The 26,859-nt window shown below is 30.8% G+C and overlaps 4 protein-coding genes across 9 annotated transcripts; 3 read left to right on the forward strand and 1 right to left on the reverse strand.

Annotated features, from left to right (window-relative positions):
• The first annotated feature begins 376 nt into the window (after positions 1-376).
• On the forward strand, positions 377-7,071 carry LOC141446062 (arf-GAP with dual PH domain-containing protein 1-like). Its single transcript, XM_074112446.1, has 7 exons — positions 377-541; positions 797-1,022; positions 1,103-1,292; positions 1,502-1,732; positions 2,301-2,435; positions 2,662-2,884; positions 3,870-7,071. The coding sequence occupies exons 1-7, from the start codon at positions 460-462 to the stop codon at positions 3,932-3,934; spliced, it is 1,152 nt and encodes a 383-aa protein (XP_073968547.1). The 5' UTR covers positions 377-459; the 3' UTR covers positions 3,935-7,071.
• Mnat9 (microtubule-associated Nat9) lies at positions 5,055-9,932 on the reverse strand. Of its 4 annotated transcripts, none has more exons than XM_074112450.1 (6): positions 9,723-9,929; positions 9,530-9,630; positions 9,403-9,459; positions 8,407-8,547; positions 8,240-8,334; positions 5,055-8,101 (listed from the first exon to the last, which is right to left on the reverse strand). In XM_074112450.1, the coding sequence occupies exons 1-6, from the start codon at positions 9,797-9,799 to the stop codon at positions 7,979-7,981; spliced, it is 594 nt and encodes a 197-aa protein (XP_073968551.1). In that variant the 5' UTR covers positions 9,800-9,929; the 3' UTR covers positions 5,055-7,978. The 4 variants fall into 4 exon arrangements, with proteins under 4 accessions (XP_073968551.1, XP_073968550.1, XP_073968553.1 ...); XM_074112449.1 differs by having other exon boundaries at positions 9,530-9,639; positions 9,723-9,928; XM_074112452.1 differs by lacking the exon at positions 9,403-9,459 and having other exon boundaries at positions 9,723-9,932.
• LOC141446060 (dynein axonemal assembly factor 4-like) lies at positions 8,148-14,541 on the forward strand. Of its 2 annotated transcripts, none has more exons than XM_074112444.1 (7): positions 8,148-8,172; positions 10,373-10,604; positions 11,162-11,368; positions 11,441-11,637; positions 11,955-12,055; positions 12,559-12,712; positions 13,791-14,541. In XM_074112444.1, exons 2-7 carry the CDS (start codon positions 10,442-10,444, stop codon positions 14,028-14,030), a joined length of 1,062 nt encoding a protein of 353 aa, XP_073968545.1. In that variant the 5' UTR covers positions 8,148-8,172; positions 10,373-10,441; the 3' UTR covers positions 14,031-14,541. The 2 variants fall into 2 exon arrangements, with proteins under 2 accessions (XP_073968545.1, XP_073968544.1); XM_074112443.1 differs by lacking the exon at positions 8,148-8,172 and adding an exon at positions 9,936-10,306.
• A 181-nt stretch (positions 14,542-14,722) lies between these two features.
• On the forward strand, positions 14,723-25,893 carry LOC141446055 (kelch-like protein 10). Of its 2 annotated transcripts, none has more exons than XM_074112433.1 (12): positions 14,723-14,963; positions 16,470-16,640; positions 17,546-17,776; positions 18,224-18,450; positions 19,345-19,481; positions 20,159-20,361; positions 20,455-20,666; positions 22,093-22,241; positions 22,700-22,886; positions 23,719-23,838; positions 24,931-25,084; positions 25,621-25,893. In XM_074112433.1, exons 1-12 carry the CDS (start codon positions 14,896-14,898, stop codon positions 25,634-25,636), a joined length of 1,875 nt encoding a protein of 624 aa, XP_073968534.1. In that variant the 5' UTR covers positions 14,723-14,895; the 3' UTR covers positions 25,637-25,893. The 2 variants fall into 2 exon arrangements, with proteins under 2 accessions (XP_073968534.1, XP_073968532.1); XM_074112431.1 differs by having other exon boundaries at positions 14,724-14,963; positions 24,931-25,115.
• The last annotated feature ends 966 nt before the right edge of the window (positions 25,894-26,859 follow it).

The raw sequence follows: 26,859 nt of genomic DNA on the forward strand, positions 1-26,859 counted from the left end.
TTATTACGAAAATATCATTTGAAATAAATGTTTTATTTGGGGACAAATAATGTCATTTACTCCAATGTGCTTTGCTGGACAAAATCTCTTGAAGAATTACTTCTAAGGCGCTTAAGAAGTATTTTTTAAATGAAGTTATCTATAATTCATTTATTCTCAAAATAAACTTTTTCGGATAAAATTATCAATTTGTGACATTACACGCAATCTTTTAATTGGGTTATTATAAAAAATAAGTCAGAAATAGTTAGGGTTATTACAATAATGATTATAATTCCAACTACTGCATCTACCTCAAAGAAATTTGGGGAACGCAAAAAAGTTTAGTAGAACGAATGAAGTATCTGTGGGATAATTCAATTTCTCTCTAAAATTGGTAGTACTGTGCTCAACTGAGTTTGTAAACTAAGTTTTGTGTTTGCTTAAAGGTTATGATTATGAAATAATTTACATTTGGAAATGTTTGATTCTAATACGAAAGGAGTTTTAGAACTGTTGAAGCGTCCAGGAAATGATATGTGCGCTGACTGTGGCTTAAAAGGTAACTTTTATCAATTTTGAGGAAGTAAAACCAGTACAACCAAGTTCTCCAGGTTTATGAAAGCATGTGAAAACGTGTTGTTCAGATATAACTTATCGAATAGGGATTTTTCAATTTAATTTATGAAGTAGTAATTTTTAAATAGGTACAATATACAGCATTTTAGCTGAGCAACTTTGGAATGGTCTTTGATAATGGTTATCAGTATAGTTTATATCTTGCTACTTTCATTGATTTCTAATTAATGTTGAATAGGACCTGAATGGGCCTCTTACAATATTGGGATATTTCTGTGTGGACGATGTGCTGGAATTCACCGGGGTTTGGGCACGCACATATCCAAAGTGAAACATATCCGCCTAGATAAGTGGGAAGATTCCCAAGTTCAGCGAATACGAGAAGTTGGTAACTTGGCCGCTAAAGCCAAATTTGAAAGAAGAGTTCCCCCTTGTTATAGGATCCCAACGAATGAAGATCATATGTAAGTTGCGATGTAATTAATAATTTTTTGTTTATGAATAAATCAGTTTTTGTTATTATTAATCAATAAATTTATTAAAGCTCACTCTTACAAGAGTGGATATGTGCAAAATACGTTCGCGAAGAGTTTTCAAGGCCTGACAGACAAGCTTATGTGGCTGGTCACATGGAAGGATTTTTGATGAAAAGGGGTAAGGAGGATCCAAGATATTATCCTAGAAAGTTTATGCTTTCTGAAGCCGATGATACATTAAAATATTACGTTGACGAGGTTAGAAATACTTTAATTTTTTATATTATTTTGAATTATAATGTTTTGTAAATCAGGCTTGAAAAATGTATTCCAACATTGTCAGAGCGTAAGGTAAAGTGTAGAAAATAATTTGTGTACAATAGTAGGTTCCTTAGGCACTCAATTATTTTTTATTTCTGTTTTAAATAATTTGCTTAGGCTTTGATTTTAACATGTTTTTATTACAGAAGAAGGAGCCAAAAGCTATAATGAAAGTATCTGAAATTAATGTATCTTTTTCTCCGGACAAAATGGAAAAAAAAAATTCTTTTCAAATATCATTTTTGAAGGATGGAACGACAAGACATCTGTATATATACCACGATGATCCACAAACAATTGTAAATTGGTACAACGCTATACGGTGTACAAAACTGCACCGGCTCCAGATAGCATACCCCACTGCCAGTCAAGCCGAGGTGCGTTTAGGATGAAATGTTTATATAGTTTCCTGCTTCCACAGCTTTTTCAGTTGCCTGGGGCACCTAAATTAAAGTTCTAGATAAGTGAAGGTAAAATTCTTTTCCTTTTTTTCTTTGCCTATAGCCACCTGATTTGATTTTTTCTTTTGTGTTTCTTCTTTTTTGAAAACACCTTCAAATTCTCCCAAGTGAGAATTGAATTGAGTAAATTATTAGCCAAATACGGGAATAAAATAAATGACATTTGCTTTTATGCGAGGCACTTACACTAGCAGCACAGTTTTATATACGCTGTGAAGTAGTTGAAAATAAATTTTATAATTACAATTTCAAGAACTGGCCAAAAAGTAGAAATTTTTTCAGTTAAGGGATCGGTTATTGCTGATATTTTATTTAAATCCCTTCCCCAGCAACGTTTTTATTTAAGGGTTCCTGATCATTTTATTTATTTAAGCTTTATATAATATATAATTGGGAAGCATATATTGAACAAAAAATAAGGTCTCTAGATGTTCAGATTTTATCTAATTGATTTAAAAACCTAATTTTATTTATTTATTTACAGTTGGTGAATCTCTTGACGAAAGATTTTGTCCACGAAGGATGGTTGTGGAAAACTGGACCAAAACCAACAGATGCGTATAAAAAAAGATGGTTTACTTTAGATCAGAGAAAGCTTATGTACCACGAGGAACCTTTGGTAATTTCAAAAAGTTACTATGTGAAAGTTCGAGATGAAGCTTTTACTATCTCATGTGTATTGTATTCACGATTCAGTAAATATGAGATTGAGCAATTATTTGTATTTGGTTATTTGTTATTTCTAACTAAACATTTTTAATATCTCAAAATCAAATTTTAATAATAAAATCTTCAGTTACGCATTTAGATACTTTTTCTTAATAATTTTATTTAAAATATTACAGTCGGCACATCCAAAAGGTGAAATTTTCCTTGGAAATACGATGGAAGGATATAGCACTCGAATCGGGACCCCAGCAGGAGTCAGAGATCAAGGTTTCTCTTTTACATTGCGAACCCCTGGAAGGTGGTATTATCTGTCTGCTGAACATTCTCAAGATAGAGATCGATGGATTCAGGCCATCTCGGCAGTGTTAGATGTGCCTCTTTCGCCACAGGATTGCGCAAGTATAACAAACTGTTAATTATTTAATCATTGAGAACTGGGAGGGACGAAGCCCTACGATACCCAAAGCCTTTATGACAATGGTGTGTGTGAATATGTAGTTCTTTTTACGGTGCCTACATATAAGTGCGAGTGAGGTTGTGCAGGTGATGCTAGTGATCACTTGTGGATTCACTAAAGACTAATAGTTTCGCATAATAATAATAATAATAATAATAATAATAATAATAATAATAATTATCTGTGCAAGCCCTTTGTATGTTTTTTGAGTAATTAGGGCGTCAGTGTGAGAATTGTTCATGTTGTTAGACTCGGGTAGAGCCGCATGGAAACCAAAAACATTAAAGAAATAAGGTAAATTTCCATTAATGAGATGCAGTCTTTTTTTGTATAAATTCTGGTATAATTTTCAGCTAGCTTTCTTCATTTTAATCTCAGGATTTGCTTTCCCGTTTCTGAACTTCTTTTTTCATCGTTGCGTGACTTCCTAAACTGATATGACCATGGTTTGGATTTTCATGAGAAAATCCTTTTATTATTAGAACTGATAATTGGAACAGTTTTTTGGAGTGAATAAAATATCATCGTGATTTTATTAATGCTGAAGTCATTGCCACGACCGATCAGCTGCAATTATATGTTAGTTTCAAGAAAATTAAAATAAAAAAAATACAAGGCAAAAAATCTCAACTCCAAATGGGTCATTTAAGAGTTAAATGTGGATATATGTTAAGTGACTTAAGAATAATAAGCAATTGTCAACACTTAAAAATAAATGTGTTGCTAAAAAATCCCAGGGTACACCAAAACAAACAATATTTTGGTGTTAATTTTCTGTCGCAGATCTATCATAGAAGTGAAAATTTGCTTCTTGGAGAGAACTGCTTCTACTTTGTTACTAAACATTTAGTGACATTTTTTTTTTTATAATTTTTTGGTTACGATTTGTAATTTTGAATTACTATTTTCAATATTTTTATTTTCCAGTTGCAGCACGTCTAGTCCGCAAACGTGGTGTTACAAGCAGCCTTAACATTTTCTCATCCAGATAACTCCTGTGACCGAACTCAGTTTTTTATTTTAATTGCATTAATCACTTTTTACTTTTTATTTTAAATGTACTATTTTATTTTCGAAAAGATTTTGATTTTATATATATTAGTGAAGTGGTATACTTTAACAAACGACGTATTTTATTTATGAATATACATTATATTATCATCGGTTTTCCATTCCTTTATTTAAAACTATATTTTGGTAGGTGTTTTATTTATTGCTTTACTATTATTTTCGTTATTTATTAATTTATTCCTTTTTGTGTAAGAAAAAAAAAGGTTATTTTCTTGTTCTTTATGTTTGTAATTGACGTTTTTTTTTTTCTCTCTTGTCATATTTTAATTGATTTCAGAAATACTTGGGATTTGAGGATGAAGCAAAAAATAAATTTAAATACGTTATTAAAAGGCCTTTCAGACAATACTGACGTGAACTAAGGTAATAAATATCCATTTTGTAAAAGTAAATTTATTAATGTTAATCGATTTGTACTAGTAAAAGTTTTTACAACTTTATGGAAAAATAAATAAATTCTCTTGGAGTATTAAAAAAAATAATAATAATAGAAATTATTCAAGAGATGGCTTAATTTCTATCTGCTTTAAGCGTAATTTTGTCCTTGCTTTCTTCAGGTTATACGTAGCATTATGAAATAATTTTCTGTTACTTTAAACATAAAAGATATGAAGCAAAGGCCTAATTTTTTATAACAAAACGCTTAAATATCTGTTATCTCTATACGCTATTCATTTGTAGTTAATGGACATACATAGTTTTTTATTATTAATGTTATTATTATTTTCCTCTAATCTATGAGGAGCACACTGTATAAATGAGGTTCATACATTGTGTTAAATTAGTGACATAACAAAATAGGAAGGACAATTTTGATATTCTCAGTAACAACCATGTCACCTTGATGATGTTTGGGTTTCCTTTTTCTTTGCTTCTTAATTATTACATATGGTGTTAACGGTGTGCCATTCAGTTGACATATGAAACAAACAAAAAAATGGAATGATTTCAAATTTAATGTCATATACACAGTTTCATTCTGGAATAACTCTTTTATTATATTGCGCATTTTATCACAATCATGGGCTTTTTCAAAGTGGAGCACACTGTTTCATAGATTTTCGATTTGCGGTCTAACTTTGTAGAAGTTTTAAAAGCGCCAAAAATTTAATTAGTAAATTTATTTACTTCCTATTAAGAAAAATTTAAAATAATGAATTTATAGAGCACATTTTGTTGGTTATTAAGCTGCGTTACGGCCCTTCGGAAATAGCTTCCTTGATTAACGTTGTACATTAAATAATTGCCTGCCAAAATATCTCTCGCATATATTTTAAACTTTTTGTGATTTTTTTTTTGGAGGGGGGTGACTCTTTGTTAATGTCATGTGTTAAATTTCTGTTCTGTCATCCATAAAGGAAAGTAATAGCATATTTTTAAAGATGTGGCTGTAGGTCTTTAAATTATACCGAATGGTGTTACGAGTCCTGGTCACATCTTTGTACAAACGAGAAATTAGTGGAAGACGCGTGAAGAACTGTAATCTCCATGATTGTAACCACTACCACAAAGCCGTCCTTAGTTTTGCCATCTATATAATATCCTTGAAAAGTTAAAATTTCATGTTTGAGCGTAATCGGTTGTCAGACAAGTAAGGGATTTTTATAGAATTACAGTTACGCTCTAACTTGAATTTTCCGCAACTGCAAAGTATTCGTAATTTTTTAGTCCGATTTAGTGAAAATATGTAGTTAAATCTATCTGTTTATTTATTGTATTTTGCGTAAGTTTATCAAACAAAGAAAATTTCATTTAGATGCCTCATTTCCGCCGATTCCACGCCTACGTGGAAAATGATGAAATTTAATTAAAAGAAAATTAAATATGAACACTAAAATCTCTCATTTATCATTGATGAGATTATTGAGGCTGTGAATGCGGAACTAAATGTTTGATATCTTGTTCAATTTTGGAAAAAAACAAACGACAGTCTCTCCTTTTGGAAATAATCAGACGGTTTCTCAGTTTTGATTATAATATTAACAGTAGAAAAGCCAGATTAGGTATGAGATCCGGAATTTAGTAATAATTTGAATAACATTTTCCACACATTTATGTGGAAAAGAACAAGCATATTTTTCTATTCAGAGTTTTTCATACTAACACTGCCTAAAACGGACAAAACGCCTACGTACACTGTGAAAACTTGAATCGACCACAGTAAACATTAGAAGAGCTAAGTCCTAAAAGAATGTATTTCAGGTTTGCGTAGTTTTAAATAATTTTTAATTAAAAATAATAATGTCTAAAAAAGGGTGAAAAAAAAATTAAAAAAATTCATTCTTATATGGATGAATAAAATTGTTTTATTTTTAATAGAAGCTAATGCCCAAATTTGTTCCAATGCGCAATATCTTCGAATATTTAACGTATTTCAACATGGTCTTCTTTTATTTTTATTTTTTGCCAACTTCTGAAATTAAAATAATCTTGAAGTTTATTATATCAACATATAATGAATTCATAAAAACTTAAACAATTGTAGCCTCGCATTCATCGTAATTTATTTGTGAACTGGAAGTATTTTCTTTAGCGATCATTAATATTTGATAGTTTCAATTTCTATAATTGAAACAATACGCTTCCTGCAAATAAAATAACTGTAATTTAGGAGTTTATTAAGGTTTTGATCCTAGAAAGTTCCTCTTTAATGATTATTCTTAAATAGAAAATTTCTTTAATTTGGCAGTAATGTCGTTTTTTTTATACTTATGAGTAGAATTATAATAGGTATTATTTGTAAAAACATATCTTAATAGTACATTTTAGTAATGAAAGAATTTTTTTTTTTATTTGTGGAATGACAAAAAAAAAGGGGAACATTAAGAGTTTAATTTTTAAAACAGTGCATTTGTAAATATTGTGGGATCTTTTGCACGTTTTTTACTCAGTAATTTATACAAATGTAATTGTATATGTACTGATCTGAGAACTGAAACTTTAAAAGTTTATTACTTAAATTTTTACAGTAATAGAATATGAGAAGTATAAAACTTTTGTTAAATTGCTTGTAAATATATCAATAAAATAAACAGTATTTATTTACCATTTACGCTTATTCAGAAAAAAAAAAACAATATGTACTTTATTTACACAGTTCAAGATTAATAATTTTATGAATTCTACTGTAAATTTTCAGTTTATAACTTTTTTTTGATCTCTGGAAAGATGAAGTAATTTCAACGCAACTTCAAGTTAAAAAATTTAAATTTTATAAAATGTTTGCTAACGAGTCATTCCTAGTATCAGTCAATGAGGTGTTAGACAAATGCAATATCAGGATTAGGGCCCCTGCAATTTTTTATTTTTTTAACACCATCGCAAGATACCGGAAAAAATGTACTTCAAGAGAAAGATCCACTTAGAAAATTTGTCACGATCTAGTATTTATTAATAAGAGCAATTAAAACAGATGATATATCATTGATTACTTTAAGCAACCCATAATTACATTCAAAAGTAAATAAGATTTAGTAAGTGATACTAGTTTTATACAGTATTTTCCTCTTTTATGGGTGTAGGATTAGAATTTTTCAATGCTACATTTATTTTTATTTTTTTAAAGTATTAATCCATTTTTTTCACAATATAACAAGAGCATCAATTAGTTTTCCGTTAATTTTACTTCCGCATTACAGACACCATTTCTGTTAAATAAGGTTTCTTTAAGCTTTTCAGTTCCTTTAATAACTAAACTGTGCGTTTTTATTTGTATAAATACATATTTTAAAAATCGCATTGACTTCTTCTGGATTCTGTATTATTAAGGGCTTACTCAAAACAGAAGTATTCCTTTTTCATAGGTAGACACACAAGAAGAACTACCTTTACAGGTTCACAACTTATATCTACAGTCTTATTTGATGATAAGGGTTCTTCTTTAAAAAGTTCTTTTATTTTGAAAAGGTTAAACTAAAACGAGATAATTATTTCACATATTAATGATCTTGGCTGATGATTTGATTTCATTTGTTTTCTTCAGTTGAATCTTCTATATAAGTAACTATTGAATGTTCAAGAAATTTCAGAAAATCGTCACTAACTTCTCTTGTTAATGTTATTTCATTGAATACACAGCTTTCACTGACCTATAATTATATATTGTTAGACTAATTAAAAGGACCTTAATATTGCACAATATATCTAATTCATCGTTCAAGTGAGTTTATTTTATATTACGTCATTTAGACAATTGTACATCAACTAATAACTATGTAAGAATGTACCTTGCTGAATTGTAATTTAAAAAACATTCCAATGCTTACAGAATTATCCATTGAAATAATTGCATTGAATTTGTTTATGTTTAAGTTCTTTATACCTAGAAGAAGAAGAATTATAAATGAACACTCTACTTATCATAATTACTTTTTAATTTTGTAGAGTATATTACCGTAATTAAGTAGACCAAAAAGAGCTTCTTTTCCATAACCTCTTCCTCTAAATGAACACTCGGCTATCATAAGTCCAATTTCTCCGATAAAACCTCCTTCAGTTTTGGTTAAATATAAGTTTGCGTCTCCAATCATTGATTCTAGAATGAACAAATTATTCAAAGAAATAATGACAGGAAACAACCTATTTCGAGAAAATAAGCTCAAGTAAGGAGAAAATAAAGACAGAACTGACCAAACTATTCCTTAAATTTAACGGTTAAGCTAGTATTTGACAAGCCAGAGTAAACGTTTGATATATAAATATTTATTTTAACGAACTGATTCAATGTCTAAGTAACATGGAAATTCATGGTTCTATAGGAGAACAAGGCTTTTAGAAGCATCGTAAGCTTTAGTCCTTAGTAATCATTAATTTAGGGTGTGTCCTACAATGAAAATCATTGAGACGTCAATGATCTATTGAGGTTTCTTCATGTATTATCGTTTATTTTTAAACAACTTACAGTAGTTTGTCTTTACTATCTCTGCACGTTCTTATTTGTGTTGTGTGAGGTTACGGTTGGTTAAGTATGAATTTTCATATAGGTAGGCTGCGATGCCAAGTTCTTTGAAGAAATAGGGAGAATTAAACAGTAAATAATATTTAAGGGTATGCGTAAGAAAGTGACTTGTAGGCAATCACCTAAAAGCTCTACTGCTTTCCTGAGAAATCAATATGTAGAGCCTTTTTAAAATGTGGAGTACAAAATATTTGTATACTATGCTGCATTAAATAAACAGAACGCCAATTAGTAAATGCTCAAATCTACAGGTACTTTAAAAACAATGTTTTTATGAACCACATCTCAAGAAGTATAGAACCTGACTTCACGAAAGGCCAATAGAAAGGTGACCAAATAACTTTTCCCTAAGGGATCAAATACAATGAGTATAAACTAAACAATTACAGATATTTAATTTGAACAAAAACTGTAAGCAAACGTTTTCCTTACCAGTTTCATTAGCACTAGTTTCGTATGTCTCTTTGTCAAGAATTATGAATGTACATTCTGGAAACAAATTTTTATATATGTTAAGAGATTACAACAAGTTATACAGCATTTTTTTGACAAAACTCACTATTTTCATCGTTGAGCCATGTTTGTTGCATCTCATACTCTTCTGAAAGAGTCAGTTTTTCTGAAGCAGTCTGCTTTCTTAATTCGTCAGAATTCATCCATCTGTGATACCTCTCCCAAATAAATGTAAATTTCTTAAATGATTCTGTTTACATGACTTCAGAATAAAAGGCAATTCGAAAAAGATTACATACTTTTCTACATGACTGATTCTGTAAGGTACTAAAACAACCTTTGACATTATAATTTTCGTCGAGCTATTTTGCTTCATTTCACCGAAGTAATAACGGAAATGAACTATATCACAATAACACTACATACAAGAATTGGGAAGGTTTCATTGCAGTACAAAGTAAACCTCAGGGGGACCAGAAGCAACCTTAAACTAAACGCAGCAAAAGTGGCGGGTATTAACAAATGAATGTTTTCATTTGTTTTGATTTTACTTTATTTGATAAAAAAATAAATATTATGCAAGAATAAAGAATGTTTATTGAATTATATGTATTTAGTATTTACAATGGGAACAGCACTTTATTGTTTATTAGAAATAATTGTTGTTTTGCCAGATCAACGTTTTTTTTTAATTTAAACTCTTGCCTGTTTGATCAATAACTTGGTTTCCGCTCCATGTACTATTGCCTTTTGAAATACAATGCCAATTTTAATAAATGATTATACTTGGCGACAGACCGAAGAAAATATAGTAGTTAGAGTTCCTCTGCAAAACACTTCTCCAAGCAAAGTAGACCTTTTTACATCTGATATTTATATAAAGGTAATTCATATCAGTTTTAGTTAAAAGTATGAAAAATATTTTGTTAAATGTAAATTTATATTGCAGGTTCATTTCCCTCCTTTTCTTTTTGAAGTGTGCCTTTTCGAGCGTATTTCTGAGGAAAATAGTAAATGTATGCTAGTTAATGGGGAGGCAGTTTTTGAGTTGTCAAAACTAGAAAAAAAAGAATGGCCTGTCTTACACAAAGACCTCTCAAAGAAAGAAATGATCAAGATAAAAGAAGAAGCTATACAGTGTGCGCATCAAAAAGCAGAATTGGAAATAAAAGAAAAAAAAGGTTATTGCAAAATTAAGCCTTTATTAATTATTTGACTAATAATTTGGCACTGAAACGTAAATTTTAATCTTAGATGAGCTAATGACCTAAGTAAGCAATTTGTCAATAATCAACCGTACAAAATGGATTTGTTCAATGCTAAAGCTGAAACAAAACTACTTCCATAGCTACCTATTGAATCACTAAAATTTTCTTTCAGTTAAATAATACTGCGCTACTTTGATTAAAACAATTTAGTTTGCAGATGCTAAGTGAATAGAAGCAGGTACAGAGTATTTTGATTTTAATCAATGTGATATAACTGATATAGCGCAATTTTCCGGTAAATGTAATGTTTTGATCTTCATAAAAGAGATCTTTTAAGTTTATTCTTGCGATACTCTGCAGCTTTGCAGGATATGAGAAGGTGTGAGCAGGGAACATTATTTTAGACTCAAGCCGCTTTACTAGGTTGCGACTTTAAGTGGTCGCAATTGTCAACAAAATTTGCTAGCTAAAATAAACTATACATGATGAAGAAGTGATTCATAATCGTATAAATAAATTTCTTTCTGTAGAAACAAAGCATAAACGTCATCAAGATGGTGTAAAACTACAAATTGAACAGGAAACTATACTTCGTGAAAGGATTGATGGTTTAAAAAATGAAGAACATAGCAATGCTCTTGAAGAAGTAATGGAATGGAAGGAAACTGAAACTTCAGATGATAAAGTACTTTTGTCTACTTTGGGCAAAGCTCTTCTAGAACACAACAAGAAGGCAAGTAAGTAAAAATCGATTGATTGAAATTTTTTTTCGTAACTATTTTCGAAATTATTTATATTCAAGTATTCAGGTTCTCTGAAATGTGTCACCGAAAACGAGAACAGTAATCAGAAAAAGGAAAAAAAGAAAGTACCGTCTTGGTTAGCTGCCGCTGCAAAACCTGTGAAAAGACCTCCACCTAGAAAAGGAGGGACTATCAAAACTGAATTTACTTATCGGGCGTTTCCTACACCTACCAGAGAATCCCAGTTATCAGCGGAGGAGGAGGTAAAATTTATATTGTTAAGTAGTAAAAGAATTTTTTAAGTACCTGGTTGTTAGACTTGTTACAAATATATTCTTTCATAAATCAATAAATTGCTGCATTTCTCGCTCTTGAATTTCAAGACTAGATTTCTTATAATATTCATCATTTTAAGGAAATGTTTGATGACGCTTTTAACTTTTTCTTATTACATTTAGTTTTTTAGGCCGTGCCTAAAAGAGTGCCTTTATAAATTCATTTGTAATATCAATTGCTATAAACTTAAAATCTTCTTCCAATTGCTTAATATTAATGTTTTTCATTGACAATTACAATTTAGTGGTTGAAAAAGCAAGCAGAAGCTAGGAAGCTTACTGGCTTTGTAGCAGAAGACCTTAGACCGGAAGAGAAAGACCCAGAATGGCTCTTGAATCGAGGAAAGTATGTTTTCAATTGTCATATACCGCACTTATTCTTAAGCAGCAAGCTAGTGTTTAACTCGTCATCAAATAGGAATCCACTTTCTTATGAACAATACAATTTTACAATACCTCGTTTATTAACAGTTTTGTAGACAGCCCACATAAATTTGTTTAAATGTTTTGGTTTGGTAAATCTCATTTTTCACCACTCACTAGGTTCTCAAAGGGCTTGTAGAAGTTAATAGGAGCATCTACTTGGATGTAGCATTGACAAGATTTTATCTCTAGTTGAAAGAGAATTAGAGAATCCAAAACAATCTATTGTAAAAATCAAGAATCATTTGATACATATAGAACATTCCCACTAGCACTACATATTAGTTTAGGCAGTTGTGAAAGATTAAAACAACTTTACTGCCTGACAAATTATGAAAGTAATCTCTCTTTTAAATAAGTCCGTTTGTCCGATAGCAAATTAAAATTAATACTAGTATATGAAAATAAAAAACTCATTTGTTTCAGGTCTTTCCACGACGTGGGTAATTATTTAGGAGCCATAAGTGCTTTCTCTTATGGTATTAAAAATTGGGACAAAATTCCAGAACTCCATGTAGCTAGAGCCGAATCTAATGCCGCTGTTGGTAACTGGAGAAATGTTCTACGTGATACCTCTAATGTAATAAAGTATTTTTATTATTTCTTATATTTCAAATTGTGCGTAAACTATTCTTGACAAAGTCACCTTTTGCGCAGTCGATCTGCTACTATGATTGACGGTTGATTTTTGTCTAACTGCTTAAAATTGTTTTAACAGTGACTCTCTTCTATTCGAATCCCTTTTACTTCAAATTCTGTCCTGAGTGTTAACTGCTAATACTGTACTAATCTAAAGTAGTAATATTAAAATATATGTTCATGTTCATTTAGAAGCAAATAAGTTTTTTTATGATGTGAGAATATTCGTAGAGCTTTTGTGGCGTACATGAATGTTGAAATTAGACTCTACGATACGACTAGCGGCAGTGGTTTAATAATATCCGAATAATCAGCTTGCGATGTGAATGAGATGCCTGAAAGTGTAATTCTTCAAGAACGAGTTATTTTATCAATTGCACTGAAGCAAATAAAAAAGTACTATGTTCAACGTCGCAGTCGAAACTGTACAAAGGTCACCGCCTCCTTACCTTTTTTTTTTGGAAATGTTGAATTTGCACTGTGAAATTGTATTTATTTCAAATCAGATCGATTCAAAGTCCGCCAGACTACGTATAATTCCTTTTTTTGTTAGTATTATTATTTATTTATTACACCCGAAGAGCCGTACCGATCATTTCTACTATATACCTACTACTATTGCTTATTGACACACCTACCAATAGTAAATAGCGCAATGGAGGGAAGCACTGACTTAGAAAGCTCGAGGAAAAATTTAAAAAAGAAGAGGGAACAGTGATTATACAGTGAACACGTAGTGTGAAAAATGAAATATATATAATGAATTTCTTAGAATTTAGATTATCAGCCGCTCTAACAAAATTTAATACCAATTGTGATTATTCAGTTAATTGTTAGGCCCATTTTAATTGTTAAGTTGCAGTAAGTTATGGTTAAGAAGAGTTGAATGAATTTAAGTACTTCTGAACAATGTTTTTATTTTCCTTTATTGATAACTATTTTCCTTCAATCTAGTTTACCAAATTAATGTTCTTCTTTTTATTATTACCATTTAAATAATACTTTTTTGATTTTTATAGGGATTGGACTTGTGCAGACCTCATGTTGCTGCCAATGCGGATATGCGATTTAAGTGCCACTACTATAGAGGTTTAGCACTGATAGAGTTAGGTCGGTCTCAGTCAGCTGTGGCAGATTTGGAAGAAGCTCTGGAATTGCGACCGTACGATGAAAAACTCCATCATCTTCTAGAAAGGGCAGAAAATGAAACACCCCAAGATCCTCAGCAGGACAAGATTGATGAAAAAAATGTATTTTGAGCCTGAAGAGTTAGCAAAATAGATTATCTGCTCAATAGGAATCTTCTATTTATTCAAGTATAAAATTAAATTTAAAATTAGTCTACAATTTAAAGTTGCGAATTATTCATTTAAAAAAAACAAAAACTTTTATTTATCCTTCTCGAAAATGTATGTATTCGTCATTCATAAATAAAATTATCATACATTTTTGGCAAATAACTTGTTATGTTCTTTGTTTGTACGTTGATAGCGAGATCACTTAAAAAGTCAATTTTTTATGTATACTACGTGCTTATTAAATTGCATGCTTTGTTTTTCGTTCAGATTATTTTTAGGGTAAACATTTGTGGCATAAGTATTAAACCAATTGACCAATTTGGACCAGTAGAAGGCAATTTTATTTCCATAGTTCGAGGCCAATAGTGTCCGCCAAGATCCCAAAATATTATGGATAGAGGAGAGAGCTAAGCGCAAATATCTATGATATCATACACCATATAAATGAAAAAAAAAAGTTCAAAAGCTTAGTATAATATACCTAGCAAAGACGATTGCTAGAATTTTTAGAAATTGCTGTTGTTTGCGGTAGAAAAATAAGTACTTCGAAATTGTGCATTTTTTACTTTCAGAGCAAAAATTAAATAAAAAACAAAACAAAAATTCAGAAAATATAAATTGCAGTTTCCATAGTTTCCCAAATTATTAGTGTTTGTAGAAGCTTTATTTTTCAAATTTTAAATTTTATTATTGATTGTGAAATTATTCGTACCAATCTTTTTTTTAAAAATATAATCTTAATAGAAAGTGATGTAAATAAGATGTACTATAGTTGTAACCATTATCATCACTAATTTTCATGATCTGCTAATATTAAGAGAATGAAATGAGGGTGAGGACTGTAATTTCATCAAACAGTGGATATTATAGAAGAAGGAGTAGCCATCCTTTCAGGTAAGCTAAGATAAATTTCAGTTGTTGTAGAATTATTTGTGAAGTAATTTTGAACTACCAAAAATGAACTAGAAGCAGAGGAATAATGCGGATCGATCCCACAAACATTGCTTTGTTTGTTTGCATCATTTCTATCTGATGATAGTTTACTTTATCTAGCAAATGAATTATGACCAATTGTTGAGTATATTGTAAAAAGTATAATTGGTTTCTGTAAAATCCTAGCCATAAAATAGCTTATTGCATAAAGCTCTTGTAAAAGCTGAAGCCTTTTTAAGAGCTGAAATTTCACCCACTAGTAGTTTTAGCGATAAGCTCTCCTTGAAGGTAGCCAGGATCTCTTTAGAAGTGAAGAAGCTATTGTTCTTTTAGTCATTACAGTTAGCAAATGTGTAAAAGAATCAAGGGTTCAAATTAAAGGAATATAAAAATCAGAAATGGAACACACTGAAATAATTATCGTCTCATAACCAAACCTTTAAAGATTTGTTTCTTTTAAACAATTAAGCAACTTTTGATAATTTTTTCTTTTTTTTTTTACAATTCCAGGGAATTCCAACCAAAAATATAAAAGTCTTTAATCAGCTTTAATGGCACTTAATCTTCTTAGTTTTCTGTTGTTACATACTTTGGATTTATGCTGCGATTCTTCTCAAATTTTGGTTTCATTTAGTCCTTCATTGAGAATGTTGTTTTTATGATTAATATTTCGTGGGTCCTTGTAAACTTAAATTACGATTGAGTTAAATTGATGATTTTCAATTTGTTTCTATTAGCAATTGTTTCTGTCTTTGAGTTAGAGTTTGAGTTTGGACAAGAACTAACCAGAGTTTTGTTAGACAAGACTTAAAGCAGAATGAAGCATAAAGTATAATTTGGGTTTTGAAAATAATGTACTCAATACAAAAACATCTTTAAAACTTAAGTCAATACAAGTAAAAAACCCTTATGCTTAATTCATTTCTTTTTCAATTCATTATTTATTTAATAGTGTTGAATGATATTTGGCTAATTTAGTGTTCCCTTAATTATGATTTTTTTTTCATTTATTTATTTCTAGTTGCAAAGCTATTAATTTGTTTGATATATCTTATTTTACTCTATTATCCGTGTTTGTCTATTTTTATTTAATTTTTTTGGCAGAAAGAAAGGCAACTTAATATTTGTTAATATCTGTTTATTTGTGATGCAGTGACAAATATACAAATTTATGTCCAATTAGACCATAGTAAACAAAAATAGTTTGTCATCATCTGAAGTTATTGGCTCCAGGAGTTTTTTTCAGAGCACTGCCGGCCTCCTCCGGACAGTGTTCTTTCGTTAAAAACAACACTGACCATTACCGTACTGTAAGAACCTCCTAGGAAGAGCAAATCTAAGGGCCAGCAGCTGGATTTGATGTCTTCATGGGAATCCAATACGTGTACCGCATAGCTAATCCTTACTTGTTGTAGTGTACTTTTTTTAAATAATACTTGTTTAGGCTTTAAAGTGTCTTGTTTCTAGGGAACATTGGAGGAGAAGGCGGCAAATTTGTAGACGTTATTATTTTTATAATAGAAAGCCTAAGGGAATGAGAAATATCATTAAACCATTACCCTTAGTTTGGAATAACATTCGTCAAAATGGATTATTTGCTGATGCCTTCATTGAATCCTCGGACAACTTGAGTTATAGGTAAGCGTATGATTATAAATATATAGAATTTAATAAGTTTTTATGTTTCTGTAACAACATTTTAGAGATATATTTCTTTAAGTGATGTTGTATTAGGCCCTTTTGGTATTAAGTCAATACTAAAAACGTTCCTTCATCTATCTGCAACACTAATTTTATCTTTATTGGCTGAGTCTAATACATAATAACATGTAATTTTAAAATTATATGTTTGCTGTTGGCAAATATGTAATAATCAAACATAATTTATGACTTCAAAATAAATAAATTAGAATAAATTTAGTACTTTATACAGGCTTTGTGAATTTAGAATAGCATAAGAGTTCGAATTAAAAAATAAAATAAAAAAATAATCCAGTAATTTTAGTATAAAAGCGGCATTTCTTGTTTGACAAATAATAAATACCAATTCAAAAGCTATAGTAATAATTGTCTGTTACTAGTCGCCTAGTATTCTTAAAAACTGGCAGCGAATAGAGGAGTTTTATTGACTATTTAGGTCAGAGTGGTTCAGGCCTTACAAACATGACTTGTACTTATTTAATTAGCTGCTTTTCCCTTTCTTCCGCCCGCCTTCTGGTTAGACGTTCCCTCCAGATCTCTCGAACTATCTCTCATAGACCTGTGGCAGCCAGGGGGCTCTCAATTGCCATTCTCGCTCCTTTCAAATAGTCTTCATCCCTTGTTTCTTTTGTCAAACCTTCTATAGGATTCATTTAACTTTTTTTTTTCTTTTTTCCAAAAATCATTACTAAATATGGTTATGAATACGGATATGGGTTTTTTTCTTCTTTTTGAACCTATGGATAACTGACGCAGAATAGTTAACTTTAATTTAAAATTAAAATTCAATTACATTTAAACATTTGGAGATCAATTTAAAGTTAGCAATTTATTAATTTCAGGGTTCACCGTGTTATTCTTGCTGCCTCTAGCGATTATTTTAGAGCTGCTTTTGCGAATCCATTAAGAGAATCATCAAGTAAAATACTACTGGATTTTCCTTCGTCAGTAGTTGAATGTTTAATTGAATTTTGTTACACGGGCGTGTGTACAGTGAATTCCGACAATGTTGAATCATTGCTTGCAGCAGCTGATGAAATTGGAATTCTCGGATTGATTGAATTATGTTGCTCGTAAGTGATGTAAATTACATTTTATATTCGAATTAGTTTATAAACACAATAGTTTTCTTCACTGTGTTGAAGCTTGGTCTGGGCCACGCCTTAAAAAAATAATGAATATGCTAAGTTTAAGATGGAAACTTATCATATATATAAAAATTGCATAAAAATTAATTATCGCCGAAGCAAGACGGTACATACTTGATCATTTTACTGAATTTGTCCAACAACGGGAAGAATTGTCAATTTGGTTAAATAAATTGTGAATATGAATTCCCCAAAACTATTGATAATAAATTATTAAAAACAATAAATTATGGGTTTATAATGTTGGGACAACCCATAATGTTTAAAAATCAATCGGCAGAAACTACTTTTATTTCAATTTCGTATATGAATATATAATTATGCACACAATATATGTACATAATTACGTTTTTTGTTCATTAATTTTCACAGTTTCTTGCAAAATCATATTAATGTCAAAAATTGTTGGCGAACTCATGTGTTTTGTAAAACTTACTTTTGTGGAAAAATTGCCGCCGAAGCAAGACGGTACGTACTTGATCATTTTACGGAATTTTTCCAACAACAGGAAGAATTTTTAGCCATGTCCAAAGATGATGTAGTTAGCTTGCTTTCAGATGAATTCTTAAATGTTAGAAAAGAGGAGCAAGTGTTTTTTGGTATGAATTTATTTTGCTACTTATAAAAATGTTTTCTTAATAGTGTAATAGTTGTTACTGGAACAATTTTTGCTGTAGAGTCCTCTTTGGTATAATTTAAGTTTTAAATTCTTATTCTTCTTGTTTTAATCATCAATATCTTGAAGTTTAATTTAAAGTTAAACTACAAGACATATTTTTTCTTCCTGTAGGTACCTAAGCCTTGTAGGGTGTAGAGTAATATAATAGGCCTAGCTAGGAAGAAAATAGAAGTGGAGAAAAAAGTCATACTAAACTACAGCTGTTAATAGTTGGCCATTCTAAAAACAGCACATTAAGTTCTCTGATAAACTTCCGAAAATTTGGGAACCCTTTGAGCAAAGGATTTAATTTATTCTATCTAACAAAAAAGTAGTCGTGTAAAGAAGAAGATATTGAGAATCTTGAAAATTCAAGCATTTGTAATTATCATTAAAATAGAATGTGACTATTTTTTTCAACCATGTATAAGCATTTAGTTGGACATGAATACACTAGGAATTTCCATTTCTTTCTCACTTTTACTGTTTAATTGGTACTTACTAAGAACCATTGTGACTATTGGAGGCGCCACGTAGCCGAGCGGTTAGAGGCGAGACCTGTAAACCTAATATGTATTGTGGTACTGGGTTCGATTCCCGGTCTTAGGCTTTGGATTTTATTTATAATGGTTAATAAAAGAAATTTACAGTAAAGTATGTTTGCTAGTCGCCTCCGTCCACGTCACCTAATTGATAATTGGACGTAAAGCCCACCTGAAAAAATAGACATTACTTTCTTGTGACTATTGAGAACATACTTTTAATACTTAGTTTTTATTTTATTGAAAAAAAAGAAAAGATATTGAATATCTTGGCAGCATATTTTGCTTTTCAGCTGCAGATAAGTGGATTAAACATGATCTAACGAACAGGCAACAATTTGCTACCGACCTACTATCCTGTGTCAGAATTAATTTTTTGCCGAAATCGTTCTATTTACAAAATATAGTGACAGCATCTTATTTCGAGCATGTAAGTAAAATTACAATCGGTTAAAATGAGCCTCACTTACTGAATGAGTAATGAATGTGCAATAACAAAAATTTATTTGTATGCTTAAAGTAAATGCATGGTTGTTTTTTTTTTTTTTAACCAAGAACCATTCTGAATAGGATTAAACCCAAGAAATTACGCTAATATATTTAATCGTTATTTTCTCTATGTAATCTTTTTTTAACAGGGATATGGGTATTTTATCTCGTACCTGCATAAGATAGGGACTTGGGAGACCTTACAGTGCATCTACGGGAACTCTGTGATGATGCCCATCATATCTTTCTTTATTCATGCAAGTTAGGAACTGGAGTAGAGGTGGCTGGTGGCCGAAATCATCCTGATAACGCCAGAGAGACGATGGTCGAAGCAGTATCAGTCGGCAAGGGCAAATAATCTTTATACGGATGGTTCTGCTGAAGAAGAAAGTAAAACTGGAGAGACGTCTAGGTCCTCCAGATGACGGTACTAATTTAGGGTAGGCAGACACAAGATGGCCTGAAGCGAATACTAAGATGTTGTTACGTCTTTTTCTTTCCATTATTATTATTATAAAATTATTATTCACTTTTACATTGCAACCACTATCTATATAATTGATAAAAATGTAAAATAATATTTTAATAAATCATTTATTATTAGTACTATGTATGCAGGTCGAACAATCAGTTAGGGATCGCATGGCTAGAGCGATTGTTCACTCTCCAATGAGATTGAGAACAACAGCTTGGTCAAATACAGATTTATTACTAGACTCAGCTCCAACGTTTCTACCTCGAATTCCCCATGAAATTGTTTTTGCTATTGGAGGTTGGAGCAATGGTTCGCCCACTAATCGTATTGAAACGTATGATGTCAGGTAAGTTTGTTCATCCATCCATCATTGCTTGATGGTAGCATTTAAAGAAAAAACAAAAAAAAAAACAAGGTAAAGTATGACTTTTGTTTTCAGAGCTAACTGCTGGTTTCCATTTCATAAACGGGATTTCTTATCTCGTGCGTACCATGGAGTGATTTGTGTGAATTCTCTGATCTATGTTATTGGTGGTTTTAATGGAAGCGTACACTTTAATTCTGTTCGTTGTTTTGATCCTGTGCTCGGCTTTTGGACTGAAAAGTCATGTATGCATCACGCTAGGTGTTACGTTTCCTGTGTAGAGTTGGGTAAGCAGTCTTTACAAAGAGATTTCTAAATAATTTTGACAATCAATTAAATTTTAAAGCTATCTGATCAAAATAATAGTAATTATTTAGGTAAATAATAAATTTGAAAATTAATTAAGAGGAGCAATCTCAATATTATTTGTTTTCCTTTTTATTTTTTTTTATTTTTTATTTTATTTTTTTTTTTTGGCGCATCAACAGCTGAGGTCATTAGCGCCCGGAGCTTTTTCCAGTGCACTGCCGGCCTCCGGACAGTGTTCTCTCGTTACAGACAACACTGTCCATCACCGGACAGTGAGCTGTATGAAGCTCCTAGGAAGAGAAAATCTAAGGGTCAGCTGCTGGATTCGAACCCGGGACCTCCGCGTAGGAGTCCAGTATGCTAACCTCTTAGCTAATCCCTTCCCTGTTTTTTTTCCTTTTTAAAGGGTAAAAAAATATATTCCTTTCGAAAAAATCAACTAAGTATGTAGAACACTTTCAGTTACGAATTATTTGTAGCTAATTTGAATTAACATTTAATATCTTTGTTTCTTTAAAATCATTTCTTATAAATATCACAGAAGTAGGACTAAGTACTAATTTAGTATTTAGCTGTAACAACAGAAATCAAACTAACTGACATTTATTGAATTAACTGATTAGAATGATTTCCCTAGTCTGTAAGGAAGAACATTATTTTCTTTCGATAACTTGAAGGTTCAATGTGTAAAAAACCTGGTGCACAACAAACAAAGATAATTCTTTTTATGAATTTTGGCGTCTAGAGCCTTGTCAGTACTCTACAGGTCCTCGCTTTAAGTTCTCTCGCTAAAGACAACACTGTCCACCTCCGGACAGCGAGATGATAACCGATATCTGATTGTATAGGTGGAATAAGGGGACATTTTGGGTCTAAACACTCCACCACATGATGCCCATCTTGAACTAAATAAATTTATTAAGCCTAGTAACCATGTATTTGAACTTGGAATCTCCGGTTTGATAATCTACTGCGCTGCTAACTGAGCTAATAATCACTTCCATAGTCTATATAGTAGTTGACAGTAAAAGTTAAATCAAGGAAAGATTAACGAGTATGAACTCATGATGAAGTACTTCTTCACAATTCCAGAAAACTCACATCGACTTCTTCAAATTTCCCTCTTAGACCATCAGAAAATGCTTTTTTTTTGCATGAAACAAACTTTACCGCGATACAATCATTGTACTCAGTCTCAGGATTTTGCTAGAAAATCCAATTTAATGCGAATCCCATTCATTATATGGAAGCGTTTTCAGATAGATTTTCAAAGAGTAAAAGGCACGTATCCATTCTTTTTGTGGCCTGGTGAGATAGAAGTAGAAGAGATAAAAGACATTAGTAAAAATTAAGTTTTAAGAAAATTTTTAGAATTGCTATGATAGAAAATAGAATGACTTTCAGATGGCTACATTTATGCTATTGGTGGATTTGATGGGAATGAAAGATTAAGTCACGTTGAAAAATATAGCATTGAGAAAAACCAGTGGGAACAGGTATCTCCAATGAAAAGGGCAAGATCTGATGCTGGTGCAACAGTCTTTAAGAACATGGTATTATTATCTTTACTAGATTTATTATGTATAAATTGATTAGTGATTGTACGGATTAGTCAAGAATCAAGCCATCCATGTACACTATGTGCGTAAGTTGTATTTGTAGTTAATTTGCTTAAATGATTATGCAATTAGATAATAATAATGGTCAAAATCTGTCCACGTAGTCAGCTTTCTCATATATACGTTTAATTGCTGATCATCCAATACCGTGTAGTGCTTCTATTCGGTGGTTTATCTGTTATGGTTCCTTCACATCACCTTCAAGAGAAGTACATCTAATTAAAATTCAGCTTCCCTTTCAACTCTATTGAAAATGAAGGAATATACTCTTTTATCACCAACGTTAGTGATATTTCTGTTGGCGATAAACTGCCCAATTTTATAAGAATAAAACAGTTATATAATAAAACGTCGAATGATTAAGGTTTTGCCACATTTTTACTTTGTTTCAGATATACATTGCTGGTGGGTTTAGTGGGCACATGATACTTTCTTCAGTGGAAGTATACGACCCTAATAAGGATATTTGGTCTCCTATTGTGCATATGTACCAACCAAGAAGTGGTGTCTCATTGATTACTTACAAGGGTTTCATCTACGCACTTGGAGGGTTCAATGGCCATGAAAGACTAAGAACAGGTTAATGGAATTTCTAATTTAGTTTTTGAAACCATGCAGGTTTTTCAAAATTGAGTTTTCTTCAGAACTAAATGCTAAAACATCAGACAAAGACTAAAAATAGACAAAGATCCTAATCAAAACAATTTAGCACGTTCCTACCATTCTGAAGCAAACAGGAACAAACTACAGTGCAATCACTTTTTGATTTATCTTTATCTGGATGAGAAGCAGTTGTACCTTCACCATTCAAACATTTATCGGAAGCAAACTATTATTTAGGCTTGATGTTCCAAAATGTCCATCATTGGCTTAAATATTTTAAATTATTTAAGTTCATGTACAAAATTAATCGTTTTGTATCCGGTTTAAGAGGAAGTACTCGGTAATTTTCTTCGGAAATATTACTGGTTTGTGTGCTTGTATGTTGGTGTGTAAAGGAGATTTATAACAGCAAAAAATTGTTTTGCTGAATGCTGAAATACTAACTTTTGTATCGTAGGTAACAACTACCTAAGTACAGTACCATTGTATACATCAGTAACTAGATCTCTTTGACTCTTTTAATGTTTGAGTATCTACTAAAAATTACGAGAGAGTAGTTGCCAACCAAGAAAAAGCTAACATATTTAACTTTAAGTGAGTGAATGAGTAAATGAGTCTAAGCTGTTATGGAAGTTATTTTCATCTCTTTTGTTTAGGTAATTAAGAATTTATTATAACTTTTCTTTTTTCTCTCAAAAGCACATAACAAAAACATCATGTTTATGAAATGAGAAGTTATGCAGATTACTTCTCTTGCAAGTTTGTAAAAGTAAGCTTGCATTTTTCTAATTTCTACTTCTAATTTCAGTGGAACGATTCCATCCAAATTTCGTCTTCTGGGAAGAGGTTCTTCCAATGAATATCCCAAGAAGTAATTTTGCTTGTACAATTCTGGAAGATGTCATATTCGTTGTGGGTGGATTCAATGGTATTGATATTTTTTTAATATTAAAATTATAAATATTATAAGAAGCTCATAACATACTCTAGTTACAACAATCATTCACTAATATCATATGCAATCGAAACCAGAGTCAACTGAGAAAGCACAAGGAAATGGGGAACCTTCCTGAGCCTTGGACCCGCAAATCTGCCAAGTAATACGGCCTGGAAAATTTTAAGATGATAACGGGGTATGATTAATTGCAGGGCCACTTTTCAGGGTATCATAAACTCGAACTTCTTCCACTGTAAATTCCACGTAAGCACTTCCTTCGAAGTAAAAATTTGGGCTGTCGGCACGAAATGGAAGTGCTCCCAAGAATGGGCGTTGCATAACAAAAAAATTGCTTTAAATTTTTTAATAATCAACGATCAATGGATGGCTTTTCCACAAATGTTAATAAATGATTTAAACTGGCTTTTTTTTTTTACTTTTATTACCTAATTTTCTATCTTGAGGTCTAGCTCTACCTAAATTTTATCAATATAAGTGAGTACAATTTTTATTTTGTTTTAACTTACTCGAGTAAGAAAAACTATTGCAATCGTGTGTCAAATTTTTTTATTGTTTTCTACTTCACAATCATACTATTACAATTACTCTTGAAGAGGTGATTGTACAGAATTCTTCAAAAACAAAAAAGATGTAGAAAACTTTGTATTCCGATTGGTTCCATTGCCACTTCTGACTTAAGGATTTTGGTGGAAATTCGTCAACCGAAAGAGTTTCATTTTAGAGAAGTAATTTTTTCAGTTTCTTAATAATGAGTTTATCTATTTTTTTTAAACTTTGAATACCAGTAGGTATTACTAGATATGTAGTAATCTAGTAAAATATCTATCATATTTATTTGAAACTACCCCGATTTTTATTTTTAAATATATATTTGTAAGATATTGCTGTTTTGTTTTATCTTCTCTATCTTTCAACCTATTAAACATAGTTTGAAACTACCTAATAAACCTATTTGAAAAGTGCGTAAATGTAATCATATGACTTTTGTCTAATTTGCTTTGTTTTACCAAAGCATTTCCTCAACAATTTTAAAACTTTTTTTTTTTGTTATTAATTAAACAGGAAATCTACCAATTCCTTTAACCGAGTGTTTTGACGGGACGCGCTGGCAACCACTTGCACCAATGGAGATCAGTAGAAGTGCGTTGGCAATTTGTACCCTTTCTGGACTTCCTAATACAGAAGCTTATTCTTTATCTGGAAAACTGAAAATAAGGTATCTTAGGAAATCTTAAAGGATTAATCAGGTAGTGAAGAAATATTTATAATGTCAATTTAATCATAATTAGGGTTTACTTTAAAATATTTGGTGGAATGCCGGGATAGATAGTAAAATGGGAGGAGGCAATTTAACTTATAAATGCGATACGGAAATGCTTCAAATAATTCCAAACCATTACTACTATCATGACCGTCTATATCCTTTAATAGAATATCGTAGAACCATACCGGTGTAAACACCAGCCAAAGAAGATTAAATTAGTAACAATCAGAATTTTCTCTGAAATTGTATTTGAAGTATGAGTTAAATTTGTTCACTGATGTTGAATGAAAACGGTATTTTTAATATAATTTAGAAGCAGTTTTTATGCTAAGATTGCTTGAAGTTATGGAATATATGTTGGGTATCACAAGTATATTGTAACTCATTGCATTTAAAAATATAAATTTCTAATCTCTTGCCTAAACATCAAGATATAAAATACTTAAAACTGTTAATAATTGGTCATCCTTTCGTTTTTTTTTTTACAGACGGACCTTTCATTAATGGAAGATGCTAGAAGAAAATGTGGTATCTTTCAATAGGAAGATATTCTATAAAAAATATACTCGTAATAATTAATGGGCTAAGTTTAATCTATTCTGTAACCCACCATTTTATTTTGGTTCAATATTTCTTCAAATCAAGTCAAGCATGAAAATCATCAAATATTTTCTTAAGAGAAGCAGCAGATGTAAACAAAAAAAAAAACTTAAGACGAAATTAACAATAGTCCTAATAAATTGTAAATTTTTTTTAACTTACTTCGATGCTCGTTTCCAAAGATATTTATCATAAATAATTTAGAGTAAATTTTAAGAATGTTGCCTAAAAGTGCAAATAGTGATAAGATCATTAGAAAAACATAATGTTCCTACATACGATCGGTTACACTTTTTTAATTTATTCCAGTTCATGTATTAGTCACTAATGGGATGCCTGAATCTTAAACTATTCCTACACTGTCTTAAGGAAGGAATGTATGTTCTCACTTTTCATCTTACTCCGTATATGATAACATAAACCGGGAATTGTTTTATTGCCGACTACTTTTTGCTAGATTCTCTTCTACCATTGATTGAAGATATAAGCTCTGACAAAATCTCTTCTTCGTCTAGGTCTGTATCGACATCTCTTACAACTACAGTGAATCCAAAATCTAGAATCGAGAAAAAGGGATCTTTGTACGATGCTAATTTACTTGAAAGACAAAAAAAAAAAAATGGAAATTCATTTAAAAGAAAAGAAATACTAAATGTACAAAATTAACAGTAGTACACGCACTTAATAAGTAGTTATTATCAGGTCGAAGTTCATACGGGATGAACAAATATTAAAAACAACTTATGAAACGATTAATTATTACAGTCCTAGAATTCAATTAATGTCATTTGATAATAGAAAGTCAATTTTCTTAAAAAAAGAGGTTTATTGTAAGGATACATAACAAAATAATTCATGCATAGCAGAAAATTAATATTTATGCAATAGTCTAAATTAAAATATTGTAAAAATCATCGAAAGTAGAAAATATAAATTATAGTATAGGAAAGTATATAAATATAATAAAATTAAATTATTAAATCACAGTTGTTTTTAAATCAGTATGATTTCTTACATGTAAAGTAGTAGTTAAGATTTGTACAGTTTCTTCGATTTTACTTTCCTTTCTCTTAAATCTAAAACTTTTTTTTCAAATAGTACATATAAAAACTTTATTTAAAAAAAGG

The sequence above is a fragment of the Rhodnius prolixus genome, unplaced genomic scaffold (genome assembly GCF_049639745.1).
Source record: "Rhodnius prolixus isolate KJV_2025 unplaced genomic scaffold, Rpr scaffold_1, whole genome shotgun sequence".
Lineage (NCBI taxonomy): Eukaryota > Metazoa > Arthropoda > Insecta > Hemiptera > Reduviidae > Rhodnius > Rhodnius prolixus.

What these genes read in the sequence shown, in the direction of transcription:
- LOC141446062 (XM_074112446.1), top strand. Translation starts at nt 460, where the DNA reads ATGTTTGATTCTAATACGAAAGGAGTTTTAGAACTGTTGAAGCGTCCA. An exon ending in CGCTGACTGTGGCTTAAAAG is followed by an intron (nt 542 to 796) that starts GTAACTTTTATC and finishes AATGTTGAATAG; the next exon opens with GACCTGAATGGGCCTCTTAC. An exon ending in CCAACGAATGAAGATCATAT is followed by an intron (nt 1,023 to 1,102) that starts GTAAGTTGCGAT and finishes AATTTATTAAAG; the next exon opens with CTCACTCTTACAAGAGTGGA.
- Mnat9 (XM_074112449.1), bottom strand. Translation starts at nt 9,799, where the DNA reads ATGAAGCAAAATAGCTCGACGAAAATTATAATGTCAAAGGTTGTTTTA. An exon ending in AGAATCAGTCATGTAGAAAA is followed by an intron (nt 9,640 to 9,722) that starts GTATGTAATCTT and finishes TATTTGGGAGAG; the next exon opens with GTATCACAGATGGATGAATT. An exon ending in TTAAATTACAATTCAGCAAG is followed by an intron (nt 8,102 to 8,239) that starts GTACATTCTTAC and finishes ATATAATTATAG; the next exon opens with GTCAGTGAAAGCTGTGTATT.
- LOC141446060 (XM_074112443.1), top strand. Translation starts at nt 10,184, where the DNA reads ATGCCAATTTTAATAAATGATTATACTTGGCGACAGACCGAAGAAAAT. An exon ending in AGTTATCAGCGGAGGAGGAG is followed by an intron (nt 11,638 to 11,954) that starts GTAAAATTTATA and finishes ATTACAATTTAG; the next exon opens with TGGTTGAAAAAGCAAGCAGA. An exon ending in TGGCTCTTGAATCGAGGAAA is followed by an intron (nt 12,056 to 12,558) that starts GTATGTTTTCAA and finishes CATTTGTTTCAG; the next exon opens with GTCTTTCCACGACGTGGGTA.
- LOC141446055 (XM_074112431.1), top strand. Translation starts at nt 14,896, where the DNA reads ATGAGGGTGAGGACTGTAATTTCATCAAACAGTGGATATTATAGAAGA. An exon ending in TTGATTGAATTATGTTGCTC is followed by an intron (nt 17,777 to 18,223) that starts GTAAGTGATGTA and finishes TAATTTTCACAG; the next exon opens with TTTCTTGCAAAATCATATTA. An exon ending in AGAGGAGCAAGTGTTTTTTG is followed by an intron (nt 18,451 to 19,344) that starts GTATGAATTTAT and finishes TTTGCTTTTCAG; the next exon opens with CTGCAGATAAGTGGATTAAA.